Source organism: Ambystoma mexicanum, chromosome 13 (genome assembly GCF_040938575.1).
Source record: "Ambystoma mexicanum isolate Mex_15411 chromosome 13, UKY_AmexF1_1, whole genome shotgun sequence".
Lineage (NCBI taxonomy): Eukaryota > Metazoa > Chordata > Amphibia > Caudata > Ambystomatidae > Ambystoma > Ambystoma mexicanum.
The window spans coordinates 119,847,643-119,864,000 of NC_090938.1; the positions used below are offsets into that span (position 1 = coordinate 119,847,643).

The 16,358-nt window shown below is 45.6% G+C and overlaps 1 protein-coding gene across 1 annotated transcript in view; it reads left to right on the forward strand.

Moving 5' to 3' along the window:
• SYCP1 (synaptonemal complex protein 1) overlaps window positions 1-16,358 on the forward strand; it is a 1,202,159-nt gene that overhangs the window by 229,869 nt on the left and 955,932 nt on the right. The window contains exon 4 of the mRNA XM_069633416.1: window positions 10,509-10,619. Coding sequence (XP_069489517.1) covers window positions 10,509-10,619 — 111 coding nt within the window. The remainder of the gene's footprint in view (window positions 1-10,508; window positions 10,620-16,358) is intronic.

Here is a 16,358-nt window from a genome sequence, read left to right on the forward strand (position 1 = left end):
TGGATTTTTAGATCCAAGAGGGCAGTTTCAGCCCCATGCCTAGGTCTGCAACCGGATTGTCGCAGGCCTAGGAGGTTGTTGTCTTCCAGATGCTGTTGTATTTGGAGATAGGCTACCCTGTCCAAGATTTTGAGAAGGAATGGGACTGTGGTGATGGGTCTATAATTTGTGGGGATATTGGGATCTAGGTTGGGTTTTTTGAGCAGGGGTAGGACCCATGCTTCTTTAAGGTTGTTGGGGACCACTGAGTTTTTGAAGGAGGAGTTGATCAGAGAGGTGATGAGAGGGGCTAGCTCATTAGCACCATCTTTGATAACGGCAGCTGGGCAAATCTCGCCTTTGCAATTGGAAGGTTAAAGGCTGGCGATTATCTTGATTACTTCCTCTTCCGTGACTGGAGAGAAGTGGAAAGATGGGCAGATAGGGGTGGTGTGGCTAATTTTGCTGCTGGGATTCTGCTTGGAGGCAAGGCTAGCTTTCTTAGCTTCTATCTTGGTTTGTAGGAGGGAGATTTTGTTGGCAAGGGCGAGCTGGATATTGTTACACCAGGCCTTGTCTTTGATGCAGTCCTCTGTAGGGGGCAGTGGTGATTCAAGTTCTCTTAGTATAGAGAAGAGTTCTTTGGTGCCAGATTTGGCATTTTGTATTCTCAGGTTATAGGTCTCTTTCTTAGCACTTAGGATGGCGGATTTGTAGGTGGAGGCAGCTGAAGCAAATTTGTCTTTAGTGGAGAGAGAAGGGGCTTTTCTCCAGCTAGTTTCTGCAGTTCTTTTAATATTACGGAGAGCTTTTAGTTCTGCTGAGAACCATTTGTTGGAGTGGGCAATAGGTTTGGCTTTACGTTGTTTGAGAGGAGCTATCTGGTTGAGGGCTAGTTCTAAAGTATTGTTATATAAGTCTACTATGGCTGCAGGGTTGTTTTTTTGCGTGGGTAGATTAGCTTTACTGATGGGCACGAGAAGGGGTTTGAGGTTCTCTATAGTGATGTTGCGGTTATTTCTGGAGATTATTTGATGTAGCTTTGTGGGTTGTGTGGTAGATGGTAAGGATCTAGGTAAAGAGAAGGTAATAAGATGATGGTCGGTCCAAGCACAAGGAGAGATATCAGCCAGTGAGAGGTTGCAATTGGCATCTGCAAGCCAATCCAAGGATCTTCCTTTTGTATGTGTAGGTTGATTAATGTGTTGGGTGAAACCTAAATGAGTAATCGTGTCATTAAGGGAAGTGGCTTGGTTGTCATTGGGGTCATTGAGTCCCAAGTTGAAATCTCCCAGAATGATGATTTGGGATTTCGGTTTCAAATTGGTGGTGAGTTAGAGAGAGATATCCTCTTCGAAGGTGAAGGGGGGTCCTGGTGGTCTGTATATAATGTGGAGCAGGATGGTTTGTGTGTCAGATAATGGGAGTTTGACGGATAAGAGTTCGGCTGTAGGCAGGGGTGTACTAGTTACTTCTCTAATGTTTAGGGTGGATTTCGCAATAATTGCTATTCCTCCTCCTATTCCATTTTTCCTATCAGCTCGGATGATGTTATAATTGTCTGGAGTGGCTAGAGCTATTGAGGGACCGGCTGCTGGGTGGAGCCATGTCTCCCTGATGGCGATGAAGTCTAGGTGGTTGGTGGAAATAATGTTGGCGACATCAGTAGCGTGGGCAACCAGTGAGCGAGCGTTGATGAGGGCTCCCTTGATAGAGGTCTGTGGAGGGCTAGTTTTCGAGTGTGGTGGTGAGTAAAGTGTAGTGAGGTTGTGATTAGGCGGAAGTTCAGTAAGTGAGGTATGCTGCTTGTGGTTCTTAGTCTGATTGGTGAGCATTCTGGTGAGCTTTGTAAACCATTTGTTATAAACACAACACTTCTATTAATTCAAAATCACACGTAAAATACACTACAACCAACCAATTCACTTTAGTACCCGTAACTGAAGGTAAGTACCCTATGTTTTAACAGACCGGTGTTGGGAAACAAAAGACGTTACCGGGAAAACTCTCGCGATCACTTTTTGACAGTAATGACAGTTCGGTCTTACTAAACAAACGTGTATCCGCGGCAAGAAATGTTATCGGGGCAGAAACACACTTAGCACCTGAGTTAACCAGAGAGAGTTGGGAGCAAAAATCAAGGGAGACAGAATCAGAGAACACTAGTTGACAGGAATTCAAGAGTCAATAGGCCGGAGCCAGTCTCAAGGGGAACCGGTTCCTGTTGTCGAGGATCACACAGTCGGACAGTTCAAGATTTAACGTTGCCAGCAGTACTTAGATATTGTCAACAGAGGAAGCAAAAGTTATAAGAAGGAGGAAAGACAAGGCCAAGCCTTGGAGGCGAAGAGAAGGGGTTCACCCTAATTCTTCAAGCAGAACACAGTACCTTATTCAATGAAGAAGCTGGGGCCACGGCAGTTGTTCCTGGTAGTTTCCTGCAGACCCACGGTTCCTGGAGCTTCGGTGCGAAGTAGGACGTCTGGAGGGGTCTGCACCACACAGGGATGAGGCCGGCAGCAGCGACGGTGAATAAAAGGTGCACTCCTTAAAAACAGGAGAGGCTCTTCAGATGGCTATCCGGACCACTACAGTGGTGTGCAGTAATTTCGACCAAGAAGAGGATCCTCTGGCTGTGGAAGATAAGCTGGTTATCCCCACCAGGCTCAAGGGAAGAAGACTCCGGACTGGATCTTCTCTGGTCGTCGAAGGGTAGATAGCTCAGGACTGCAGCAGGGCTTCACCGGGACGGGGTAGTTGCAACAGCCGTCTTCTTCTCCGCTTCTCTTCGGTTCCTTGTAGTTCCAGTGGCGACTCTGACTTCTAGCCCAAGAGACCTGCCTTTTATGCGAAAATCCCCCATTCACACAGCCTGGCTGTCAATCACGCAGCAGGGGGGTTTTCCAGCCCGGACAACCACCTCAGCCAATCATGGCGAAGTGTGACTTGGGTTTCCTGGGATACCCTGTGCAGGGGTGACTACACCCCTCCCTCACATTCAGCCCACCTAGACATCCAGGTGCCTGGAGGAGGGCTTCTTGGCAGAAGTCCGCCAAAAGACAGTGAACAAAGGAGGCAAACCTGGTTTGCCGCGCAAAGTAAAACACAAGAAGGACTTTAACAAAAAGAAATGGCGAATAAACCTGACCGGAGCCAAAAGAAAAAGTATTTGGTCAAGCGGGTTTAAGTTCGAGGCTAATATAATAGCCTAAAACAATACCACGTTTATATAGTATAGGTTTTAAAGTTAGGGTAGATACCACTGCCACCAGCCAAGTCTAAATGTTAAAAGAGCGAAACAATGCTCTAGGACAGGCTTGTCCAAGGTTTTTGAATGTGGGACCGAAGCATTCACTTTTTGTCACCCGGAGGGCCGGCGAGCCAAAAGTGAACACCCTGACCCAAAGCAGTATATTCAAAAGCGATGGTGTGTGACCTTTGACACAATAGCATCACAGGCATAGCCATGCAGTCCCAAAGATAGCTTTTGGTGTCAGGGGCAGTGATCAAAGGTTAGTTTCTTGTGATTTCTTCCAGTGTGTATGTGTTGATATTTCTCGGAAATAGTGGGGGCGACCGAGCGTAGCGAGGGAGCTATAACAATCTAGGGAGGGTTTGGGGGGGGGGTCTCCCCCCAAGATTTTTTTTCCAAATATGGGGCTGAAATTGTGCATTTTACAGCAGGAAAAGTGACCAAAAAGCCATAAGTTTACAATCAGTTCTAAAGGGGAACATGTACATTCCATTTCACTAACAGCAGACAAGAACATTGTAGAACACAACACATTTTAATGATTAATGTGTCCACAGTGTAAGACAGCACTGTCACTGATGTAACACATTGACATGCTGGTTGTGCCCAAAATATGCCTCTGTAGCAACATGTCTATGCTGGCTGTTCCCAATTTAGGCCAGCATTGTCCTCTACAAAGCATGATTGATGCTGCCTGAGCATGTGCAGTGTGCCCAATACATATGCCAGCTTATCTCTGTAATACACATTCATTACTTCTGTGGTAATAAAAGAAGCATAATCCAATTCCAGGGGACACCTGAGGCAGTAAAATTCCTCCGCCACGGCCCGGTTTATTGGTCGGACCCAACATTGCAGAAATACATTAATTCATCGTGTCCACAGACCCGACAAACATTGAACAAATAAATAAATCGGGCAGGGGAGCCAACTTATGAATTTCCCGGGGGGTGCCCAAATATAGGAAGTGACATAACCAGCACTTATATGACCGCATTTGCATGTAGTCGCCAACTTGGTGCGAGGGGGACGGGGGGTGCAGAACAGTGGAAACATTGGCTAGCATGTATTGCATATACTAAAGGCAAGTAAGAAGGAGGTTTAAGCCTTCCAGTTGCATTCCAGTAGGCCAATACTGCCCCTACTCCACCCCTCTATAATCACCCAGGTTGTGGTAGCCCTCAAAAGGCAGAGCAACACAACTAGGATAGGAGAACAAAATGCCATCCCATCCTGTGAGTGTGTCAAACCTCAGAGCAAAGACTGTGTGTGTGCCTTGGAGCACAATCTCACTAATTTGGTGAAAATCGCACAAGTGGGTGCATGGGAATGCCATGCGTGTGTGTGGGCTTCATACCCCATATCACTTGCTCACTTCTTCACTGTGAAACTCTGTCCAAGGCAGTACTGTCCCAATGGTGAGAAGTGTCATTTTTTCACATTAACTATGCTTAAGCACTTTGGGTTATTGAATAGTGCTGCTACATTCGGAGTAATTCCATCCCTTTAAATATATTAGCTCTTGTATAACCACAACAGTGTTGATTTATTCTGATGATGATGAAGATGATGTTAGACTTGCTCAATTGTTCTGGTTCTGTATCATTAAATGTACTTCAGATCTTCAGAGTCTCGGGAGGATAGCTCAGGGGCAACATGCTCGCCTTGGAAGCAAGACGACAAGGAGCAACACAGGTTCGACCCCTCTGGGTATATTATACCTCTACATCTGTGCACCCCTCTTGCCAAAAGGGGTGAACAGATGTACAAATACATCCAACCCAAAATGATTTTTTAGAAATTGGGGGACAGACTTGCTTTGCATCTGTGCCTCCATTTCTAAAAATCGTTTTGGGTTGGGTGTACTTCTACATCTGTGCACCCCTCTTACTAAGAGTGGTGCACAGATGTACAAATACACCCAACCCAAAATGATTTTTTAGAAATTGGGGGACAGACTTGCTTTGCATCTGGGCCTCCATTTCTGAAAATCGTTTTGGGTTGGGTGTACCTCTACATCCGTGCACACAGATGTAGAAGTATACCCGAACCAAAACGATTTTTAGAAATTGAGGGACAGATGCAAAACAAGAGCATCTTGCTTTGCATCCGTCCAACAATTTTAAAACATTGTTTTTTACCCGGCTTTTACCTGGGCCGCCAGAGAGAGACACAGTATGGGTGGAACAAAGGGCCATCTTCTCTCCGGCCTGGGGGCCTAGGGGGGCCGGAGCACCCGCATACTCTGCGCCCCTGAAACCAGGCCGTGGCCTGTAACTGCCTCTGGTGCTGGGGGCACCAGAGGCAGTTACAGACCACGGCCCGGTTTCTTTATTTATTTGTTCAATGTTTGTCGGGTCTGTGGACCCGATTAATTAATTTATTTCTGCATTGCATTGCAGAAATAAATAAATTAATCGGGTCCACGGACCCGACAAACATTGAACAAATAAATAAATAAACCGGGCCGTGGCAGAGGTAGTAACAGTCCTCCGCCACGGCCTGGTTTATTTATTTGTTCAATGTTTGCCAGGTCCGTGGACCCGATTAATTTATTTATTTTTGCAATGTTGGGTCCGCCCAACATTGCAGAAATAAATAAGTTAATCGGGTGCACGGACCCGACAAACATTGAACAAGTAAATAAATAAACCGGGCCGTGGCCTGTTACTGCCTCTGTTGCCTCCCCCTACACCCCCTTTTAGGGGGCACCAGAGGCAGTAACAGTCCTCCACCACGGCCCGGTTTATTTCTTTATTTGCTCAATGTTGTCTGTACAGCCTCGCGGGCCACATGAAATGGCTTGGAGGGCTGCATTGTGGCCCGCGGGCCGTATGTTGGACAACCTTGCTCTAGGAGGTACAGATACAAAGGGCTAAGGATTAACCCTTTCCAGTACTCCATGTAAGATGGGGTGTACTGGATCTGTGGTTAAATGACTAAGTAAATTTAATGGCAACTTTACCCTTTTCTGGGGGACAGTAGTCAGCCTCAGAAATGGAGTCGGTGGGGAGTCTAAAAGACAACCCTGTGTCACTGCACTGAAGGTGCTGTGTAACACACAAAAGAAGGGGGCTACTGAAGTGGTGTACTCCAGAGTCCACAATCACAAAAGCAGATGAAATACACATGGTGAAAACACAGGTAAGAGTGGGGAAAAAGAGGCACACTCTTACCAAGTGAAAAAATTACTCCAGAAATCCAGCAAAGCTGCTGGGGGACTCACTAGGTGAGGGAAATTAGCCATAAAATGGGAATTCTCCCTAACACGCAGATGATCAAGAAGATGGACAGCAGATTCAGGCTGACAGATGGGGAGCCACTCCTCCTGGCCTCCCACACGCAACTGCATTCTTCAGTATTGGCTGTGGCCTCATTATATTCTAAGCCATCATCTTCAACATCTTCCTCCATGGGAGCCACCTCCAGCTGTCTTTCCAAGGAGGACAAGGTCCTCGAGTCTTTGGGAAAGCACTGTTATTCCATCTCAGGACTGCATCTGCAGCAAGCCAACACACACACCCTCTTGGCTGCAGCTAACCAGAAGCTGTGGCGGGAGCTCGGGGAATTTCTGCCCGACCTTCCTTCGGACAAGCAAGCCTCTTTCAAGGCCCGTCTGGCAGATGCCCGGGTCATTGCGCAGGACCTCATGGAGTATTCAGTCTCCCACATAGACACAGCCAGCAGAGGGCTGTGTATTGGTTTCGAAACATGAATTTTTATTCGTCAACTGATGACGAGCTGACAAAGAAGAAAACCTCCACTCAAACCGCCAAGTCCTTGGCCGTCCTGACAATGCCAGGACAGAAATCCTTCCCTCAGTCTTAGGGCAGGACCAAGTTCCAACCACGCGCTTTTTCCGAGTTTCTAGGTGTTTGGGGACCGCGGTGCACAGTGACATCAAGGTTGGGGAACACAGCTCACCTGTGAGGGGCTGTTTAGCTCTTTTCCTTGGAGGCCATCATCTATACCCTTATTTGGAGGACTGGCCGGTGAGGGTGGGGGTCGCATGAGTGGGTGTTGCACTCCTGCCAGTGATTGGCAGATATCCTTCATCAGCTGGGGTTCTCACTCAACCAGAGGAAGTCACAGTTGTGCCCATCCCAGGATCTGGTCTTCCTAGGGGTGTGTTGGAAATTTCAGCACTGGACAGCTCCATGTAACGTTTTAAAGTTACAAAAAGAACATGGAAATGCTACTTTTAACATGTGAAAGTGCATTTCAATTGAAACTAGTCTGTTTATTGCCGATGGATTGGTTTAGAAAGAAATGCATTTTTCATGTTAAATATAGCTTGTCAAAGCTTTTGTTTTTGAAACTTTTGTTTCGAGGGTTTAGTGATTTGAAACTTTTTTTTCGAAACAATCACTATAAACCGGTGGTTCCAGCAACTTCTGGGCCCGATGGCCTCCTGCGTGCTCACTGTGCAGCACGCTTGCCGGTATCAGGTAATAATGTCCCCAAACATAATGTCCCCATACATAATGTCACTAGGAAAAGCCATTGGCGACATTATATATGGTGACATTATATATGGGGACAGGTTGCAGAGATGTTCCCTGCTTCCATTAAAAAAAAATATATAGGGGTTGCGGTGTTGTTCAATGTAATAATGTCTCTGCAAAAAACAGCAACTTTTTTGTCAGGGGACATTTTTACATGGAACCCGCTCGCCTCAAGATCAGGTGCCTCCAGCTCCACCTGGTGGTCATTTGGGATCAGGAGAAGAGGTCACCTTCGGACAGGATCCCAATACCACTGCGCATGGTCCAGGACAAAAGCCCTCCAGCATATCAATCTGCTCTAGCTCAGGGCAGTGGGCCTGGCCTGAAGTTTTTCTGCCCGTCATCAGTGACAGGTCTGTTCTGGTCAGGACGGACAACTCTATTACAATGTTTTCCTGAACAAGCAGGGTGGCACCCGTCCCCCCCTCCTCTGTCGGGAGACGGTATCGATCTGGGAATGGGCCCTGGTGGAAGGGGTTTGGATTTCTGCGGTCCACCTTCCGGGGGACAGCAATACAGAAGCGGACCAACTGAGCCACATGGGGTGCAACACCTATGAGCATGAGTTGCACACTGACTCCTTGTTGCCCATGTTTCCGCGCTGGAAGTTCGCAGATCTGGACTTGTTCGTATCTCCCCCGAATGCCAAGTGCCCCCAGTCTGCTTCATCAGCAGGTCGGGGGTCACTGGGAGACGCCTTCCAGATCCGTAGGCACGGCTGCAGGTTTTATGCGTACCCGCCCCAACGGACCCTCCACAAGTTCCAGGCTTCGGAGGGCTGCAGCCTCATCCTGGTTGCCCCACTGGCCTTCGAGACCCTGGTTTTCGAATCTGCTGTAGTTGTGTTCCCAAGGTCCCTTCCACCTTCCGATCTCCAGCAGGGGCTTCCTGACACAGCAGAGCGGGGCAGTGGAATATCCAGACCTGGTCAAGCTGGCGCTGTCAGCCTGGTTCCTTACCAGCTGAGCCTCCAGAATGCTCAATTTTCGGATGCCAACTGGGACATCATTCAGCAGACCAGGAGGCCCTCGACTCGGTCCCAGTATAAGAGCAAATTGACTAGATTCTGCCATTGGTCTTACGACAAGGGTCTGGACCCTTTCACATGTGCTCTGGATGGAATGCTGACTTTTTCAGCACATCTGACATATTCTGGTGTTCAAGTGGATACCTGCTGCACTTATTTGGCTGCCATTACAGCTTACAAGAATTCCCCTGAGCATGTTTTTAAGGTTCACCTTAAAGGGTTGTCTAGGCTGTTTTCTCTGGTAAATAGGCTGCATCTGATCTGGGGCCTCAATGTGGTTCTTGCAGCTTTGAGTGCAAGCCTTTTAAGCCGATGGTCTCTGTGGACATCTGCTTGGTTACACTAAAGACAATTTTACTGGTGGCTCTCACCTCTGCACGCTAGTGGGTTGCAGGCGTTGTCTTCGTGTGAGCCTTTCACCACGTTTCACAACAACAAGGTCATCTTGCGCACTCACCCACATTTCTTGCCCAAGTTGGTCTCCATTTCATCTGAATCAAGAGATTTGCCTGCCGGCGTTCTGCCCGAACCCGCAGTCGGAGGCAGAGCAGGCCTACATTCCTTGAATTTCAAGAAGATCCTCGAATTTTATCTCTCTCTGACAAAATCCTTCAGGAAGTCTGAGGCAGCCTTCATGATTTTTGGAGGCTCTTCCCCTGGCTCTGAGGCCTCCAAGGTCAAGTGGTTCTGAAGAACCTTTTTACTTTGTCCTAGATACGAGGTAGGTTGTCACTGCTCCACCCTATGGCCTTGCTCAGTGATATCACCCACAATGATGGAAGAAAGGGGACGGACCGTTTAAGTAATTTAAGTTACTCACCATAGTGATTAGAGTACTCATAGTCCATAGTGCCTTTTCCTCCATACGTCCCACCCGCCTTCCCCCACTAGTCTGCCAAGGGCTAATATGTACTAAGAGTAGCCAGGTATCTAAGTGTCCGATGTGTTCAAAGGGGACTGAGGTGGGTGCCGGTGGGTGCACGCTATACTAAATTTAAAGGAGAAGCTCAATTTTTCACTGCCAAGGGTTCTGGTACTGTCCTCCATTACAAGAAAAAATTATTTTCTAGCGATAATGTTCTTTCTGATGGATGTTCTTCTCACGGCTTCATCATCACCCACCCAACCTGCCCCTCTGATTGAGAGCTTACTCTCAAATGTTCATACTGATTAACTCCCCAAAGTGACTGAGCTCAAGAATAAAAATAGAAATTTAGGTCATGGATGCGATGCAAGTTTGAGCTGTTAAGGTCCCCCGAGATCGCACAGCGGCCCCTGCTGGAGAAAAGGTTTCTATGATCAGCTGAAGCTGGGGGAAATATATCTAAAATGAGGAATCTGTAGGAGGAACACCCATCAGAAAGAACTCTGCCATGGGTGATTTGTTTATATAATGGATCCAGTATTCCCTCTACGTTCCTCGTAAAGATTTTGATATGTCAATTATGCTGTCTGTCAGCCTCTGTGATCAGGGAAAATCTGTGGGAACAGTGGTAATGAAACTTGTGATGTTCCGTCTACATACTAAACCGTCCCTGGCAGCAGTTAAGGCGCCACTGACAGTGTGATATAGTTTACATAATTTGCAGGATGAAAACCTCTTTGCAATGTAGATTTCATTTTTATGATTTTCTTAAGTATTGCTTTTATTTAGAAGCTCTTTTCAACTATGCAAATATTTTTAGACTTTGAAACAGCATTGAATTGGTTTACATCTTGCTTCACTTTTTCATCTATTTGCTAGGTTGAAAAGATGAAGTTAGTAGCCGAAGAAGCAACACAAAGTAAGAAAGAAACAGATATAAGATGTCAGCACAAAATTGCAGAAATGGTGGCTCTTATGGAAAAGCACAAGGTATTTTTCATCTTTTGCTCTGCTCATTAAAATGAATTCTTCATTTAATTAATTCATGATTTCCTATGAACTGAACGTTGCATGTAATCTGCTTCAGTGTCCTAAATCTTATTGTAAAGTTCATCTTCCTTTCGTGACTGTTCTTGAATGTTCGTATTAACCTGTAAAATAATAATTTAAAGACCCTATTATAGGTCAGGTAGTGAGTGGTCTTGTAGGGGTAGATTAGAAAATTGCTTACGAGAACACATGAACACGATTCACTCTACATAATAATTTTGAATGGAAACATACCCCCATTTACCCATTTGACAATCAGCAAAGCATCCCTGAATGCATGTATTCTTGTAAAATATAATGCAATTGACAAAAGACAAAATCAACAAAGTAGATCATTGTAAGGTGGACAAATGCATTATCATCTCAGTTTCACAATTATGACATCAAGCAAACTCTTGTTAATTGCTTCTATCACAATCACAACCTTTCATAGCCATAATCATCCTCCACCTCGGTGCAGAGATGACTGGAAAAAGGGCATGATGTTTACATGTGGTGACGTGGTGAGCTTTGGGTGAAATGAAGTGAAGGGCACACACTTGTCCAAGGAGCCTATTTCAGGTAATCCACCTCCGTCACAGTTCCACCCATTACCCATTGTTGGAAGTTCACCTCCAGTTCAGAGGAAGCAAGTAATGTACTGTACTCCTCTTACATACTTCATAGGCTGGCACAGCTAGCCCTGGAAACTTTTTCACCAGCAGTGGGCAAACTGTGGCTTGGCACGCCAACCTTCTTCAGTTGCCTGCTCCTTGGCTTCGGAAGTGATATATATGGCACTCCATTCTTATCTGTGTCTTTGATAGTGGCCAGCACACACCGCTTTGTGGTGCCCTGTGAGGCAGGCATGGTATCACAAGGAGGATGAGGACACAAAAGATACAAATCACCAACAACATTTTCAGAGACTTTTATGAAGAACTTTACAAGAATGAGTCGGAGGTATCAGGTGAGGGTACAGAATTTCTGGATAAGGTGGGCCTATCCAGGATTAATGTGGATGATTCGGAGTTGTTGGAGGAGGATTTTTCGTTGGATGAGGTTAGGATGGCGATTGGTAAGTTGAATGCTGGGAAGAACCCAGGACCGGATGGGTTCCCGGCTGAGTCTTATAAGATACTGCCGGATTCAGCTTTACGATTGTTGCTAGATATGTATGTGGAGTCGTTGACCATCGGATTACTTCCTGAGACTACTCGACATGCTCTGATATCGGTTTTCTTGAAAGGAGGGAGGGATGTTACTCTGCCTTCCAGTTATAGGCCCATTAGTCTTGTTAATGTTGATAATAAGATTCTGGCGAAAATGGCTTGCAGTTTGGAGCGTCTGCTTCCGTCCGTGATACATGTGGATCAATCTTGTTTTGTGAAGGGTAGGAAGACCTCCAGTAACATTAGGAAGATTTTGAGTATTGTATCGAAAGCGAGTGGTCAGGAGGGGGATAGTGCTGTTTTGTCATTGGATGCAGAGAAAATGTTTCATAGAGTGAATTGGGAATTCCTCTACGCAGTGTTGGGCAAGATGGGTTTTGGTATGAGGTTTATTTCATGGATCAGGTTGCTATATAGTGAGCCGACTGCGGAGGTGCTCACCAATGGCATGAGGTCGGGGAGGATTAAAATGGAGAGAGGTACGAGGAAGGGGTGCCCTCTGTCACCTCTTCTGTTTGTGTTGGCTTTGGAACCACTGGCCGAGTTTATCAGGAGGGCGGAGGACGTGGTTGGTCATTCGTGCTGGGGGATAGTGCAGAAGATTTGGCTGTTTGCGGATGACATGCTCTTAGTCCTTAGTGATCTTAAGAAATTGTTCTGGCTACAAAATTAATTGGATGAAATCAGAGATTATGCCTTTGACACATTCAGTTGATAGGAGGTTTGTGGTGGATTTGGGCTTCAGGTGGTGTCCAGATAAATTGCTGTACTTGGGGGTTTGGCTTACTACGGAGATAGGGGACCTGGTTAAGGAAAATGTGCGGGTCATGTGTAGTGGTTTGCGGACGGACCTTGAGAGATGGAGTCTTTTGAATCTTTCTTTGTGGGGTAAGGTGAATGCCTTAAAGATGATATCTACCCCGAGAATTACTTATGTTTTGAGTATGGTCCCTTTGATGTTCCCTGAGACTTTTTGGAGAGAGTTGGACAGGATGCTGCAGGAGTTCTTGTGGGATAGGAAGCCCCCGAGGTTGAAGTTGTGGAAGTTACAATTGCCATTGCATATGGGTGGTCTTGGGGTGCCGAATTTCAGGGCATACCACCTGGCTTTCTTTTCAGAATTTTTGGTTCCATTTGTGGAGGACTTGCAGGATGTCTGGGTAGAGGCTGAAACCAGTTTCCATGGGCCTCTTTCTCCAAGAGCTGTGATGACTTCGGTCTCTAGACAGAGTTGTGGACATGATTTGCTGATGGATAACATGAGGAGCGCCTGGAAGGGCTTGTGTTGTTATTTGAAGGTGGACGCTTTGGGGGAGCCCGGTGCCTCAGTGTGGCTAAATCCTACTATCAAAATAGATGGCAAGGTGGTCTTTTGGGCAGATTGGTTTCTGGGTGGGGTGAGGTGGGTTGCTGATCTGTTTACAAATGGTCGTTGGATGAATACAAGGGAATTGCAGCAACAATATGGTATAGAAAACGTTAGACCCTCAGATTTTGTGAAGCTTAAACGTGCGATTGGAGTTGTGGATTTGGAGAGGAGAATTGCATTGGATCTGTTTGCAAGGAATTTGGTGGGTTCGGGTGGGGGACTGGCCAGTCGCCTGTATAAAGCATTTGTGTCGTGTTATCAGGGGAATGATTCTTTAAGAGAGGAATGGGGCAGGAGAATCGGATTTGATATCACAGAGGGTTTATGGCAAAACATGTGTGTGAATGTGAAGTTGTGCTCGCTGGGACTCAGGGAAAGATCGAGACAGATTAAAATTCTTAATCAAATTTATTGGACGCCTGAGAGAATGTGTAACAGGGGGTTGTTGGAGAGTGCAGATTGTTGGAGATGTTCATGCGAGATTGGTACGATGGAACATCTGCTATGGGATTGTAGGCTGGTGAGACTGTTTTGGGGTGAGATTGGACGTGTGTGTGATGAAGTGATTGTTGGTCTCCCGGTCTTGGATTTTAGTGTGATCATATTGGGGAGTGATGAGTCTTTGGATGATCTCACTCAAAGTGAGAAGAAGTGGTTGTTCAGAGGGGCGATGACTGGTAAAAGAATTATATTGAGGAACTGAAAGAATGCTTTGACATTGAATGTGGAGACGTGGTTGTCTGAGATGCATGAATTGGCAAATATGGAGAGAGTGATGTATAGGAGACTTGGTAAATTGGCTTTGTTTGAGAAAAAATGGGGTAGATTTTTGCAGTTGTTTTTAATTGACATTATAGTTGTTTGGTGGGGGGTAATTGAGAGATGTATTTGAGATGTTGGGGATTTAGGGTAATGTATATCTCGCTGTGTACATAGTACTGTGTAAAATGTTGTACTTTTCTTGTGTTTTTTTTTTTTCATGTGTTATTTGATATACGCTGATTGTATTGGGATTTGTTATGGATGTTGTGTAAATAAAGTTTAAAAAAAAAAAACAAATCACCAGTTTTATTTGCTTCAAAATGGGGGTTAGAAGGACTCCTGTCTTGCATTAACACTAAAGATGGGAACACACTCTGCCATCTAAATAAAAAGAAAACAGTCCTAGTTTGTCGTAGGTCCAAAACAATAACAATTAAACTAGAAAGCCTATTGCCTGCCCTCACTCTCATACCATACAAGAGAAATAGGTAAATGTAATGCAAACGGAAAATCAGTGGGAAACAAAGGATATCAGTATGGCATATAAAGGTTTGTGCCCATGTTGTATAGAGCGTGGATGGGGTGGAGCTCTTGACGCATGGACAAACTATGCAAGTACACCTGGGATAGCTGGCTCGGTCCTCCAGAGCCTGCTTGGCATTCATGTATTCTGTCTCAAAGTCTGGTGTTTTGACCTCTCGGGTCTCCCTTTCCCCCCCAAGTCCAGGTCAATCCCCTGTGTTTTGCAGCACAAACACAAAAGTTCCAAGCTTTTAAGCACGAACACAAAAGTTCCAAGCTTTTCAGCACGAACACAAAATGACTAAAGAAAATTGTATTTTTAGGTTTCTATACATCCTCACAACCGGGCCCCAGCCTCTCACTTTCAACTTCTTTCTTGGTTCCCGTCCCAAAGCGTTTCAATTTACTCTCTCGGGGTTCCCTTCCTCTAGCTTTATTCTTTAGCGTTTGCTATGCCTTATGGTACTCGTATGCTTTTCACACAAATCCAAATATTTAACCAGATTCTACAGTTCTCACAATCTTCTCAGGCTTTCTTCCTTGCTAACAGTGCCGGTGCTCCCATGAAAACTCTGCGGACGGGTGCTGTCTCGCCTGCCAGGAGGGCACCCGCCCTGCTGAGCTGTAGTGTGCCGGTCCGGAAACAACGGTGCCGGTAAGCTTACTAGCACTGTTGTTTCCGGACCGGCACACTTAGAATGAGGCCCAATATATTAAAAGGCCCACTCAATCTATGTATCCAATCGTACCTGGCGCAGCTGAAAATCTATGATCAGTATGTGTCCAGATGACACAACTGCTAGATGTGAATGGGTCTGTACGTCCGTATTCTGTATAGTGTAGATGACGGGTACCCAGACGATTCTAAAGGTAAGTAAAGGGACACATTGTCAAAATTAATTACTCGGTCATGCCCTGTACTCTAATACTCAGCCTAGAGTAACCCGGTCATACCTCTCACTCTTGGAACGTCATGTGGCACCGGTTCTACACGCAAATAACTCCTGATCCCGCTTGGTGTATTATGGTAGGTGGAAAGCCCTGTGATCTCCTGTCATGTGACTACGGGATTAGGCCAGCGTGGTTATTGTGCATGATGTATGTGAACCTACGTCACATACACACACTGTCACTTAAAGATATATTCCATCTTAATCCAGACAAGCCCGTAGTTAGATAAATCACAGGAGGCGTGTATTAACCATTATACACCGCCTCTGTCCTGCAAAGTGTTTGGAAAGCGGGACTGATACAAATGCTGACCTTGGTGCTAGTCTGCTAGTGGGTATTATTTATTATAGTTATGTTATAGCTCAAAGAGCTGTATCATAATATGCACAAACATACAAGCAACAGTTAATAGAAATAGAATTGAGATTCAATTAAAATACAGTTAGCAAATGATACAGTACAGTTGCATTAAAAGTTGAATTAAAAGTCTTATAAAACCCCATTCTCAATTTCACCGATGTTATATGGCTATGGAACAAGAACAATAATACACTCAAATACTTATTTACTCACATACCTTTTGGATTACAAATTAACTTCTAAATATCGTAAAGTGAAATGTGCATTGATTTATGTCCATCACTTTCTTCTATTTATGAGGAAGCAGAACATTACTCTGATGCTTCACGTACCTTTAATCTGCAATGTGGAACACCCGGGGTCCCTGATCCCTTGATCTCAGATGAATCAAGGTCGAACAATTTACAGGAGTCCCTGCAAAATGCAAGTGGACTGGATACGTCCCCAGAATTAGAATTTGGGAGACCTGATCCTACTGACCATGCATAAGCGTTTTACAGACATTAAGGGGGTAATTCATGGATTATTTGCGCTGAAAAAACGGGATTTGGGCGCCATTCAGCC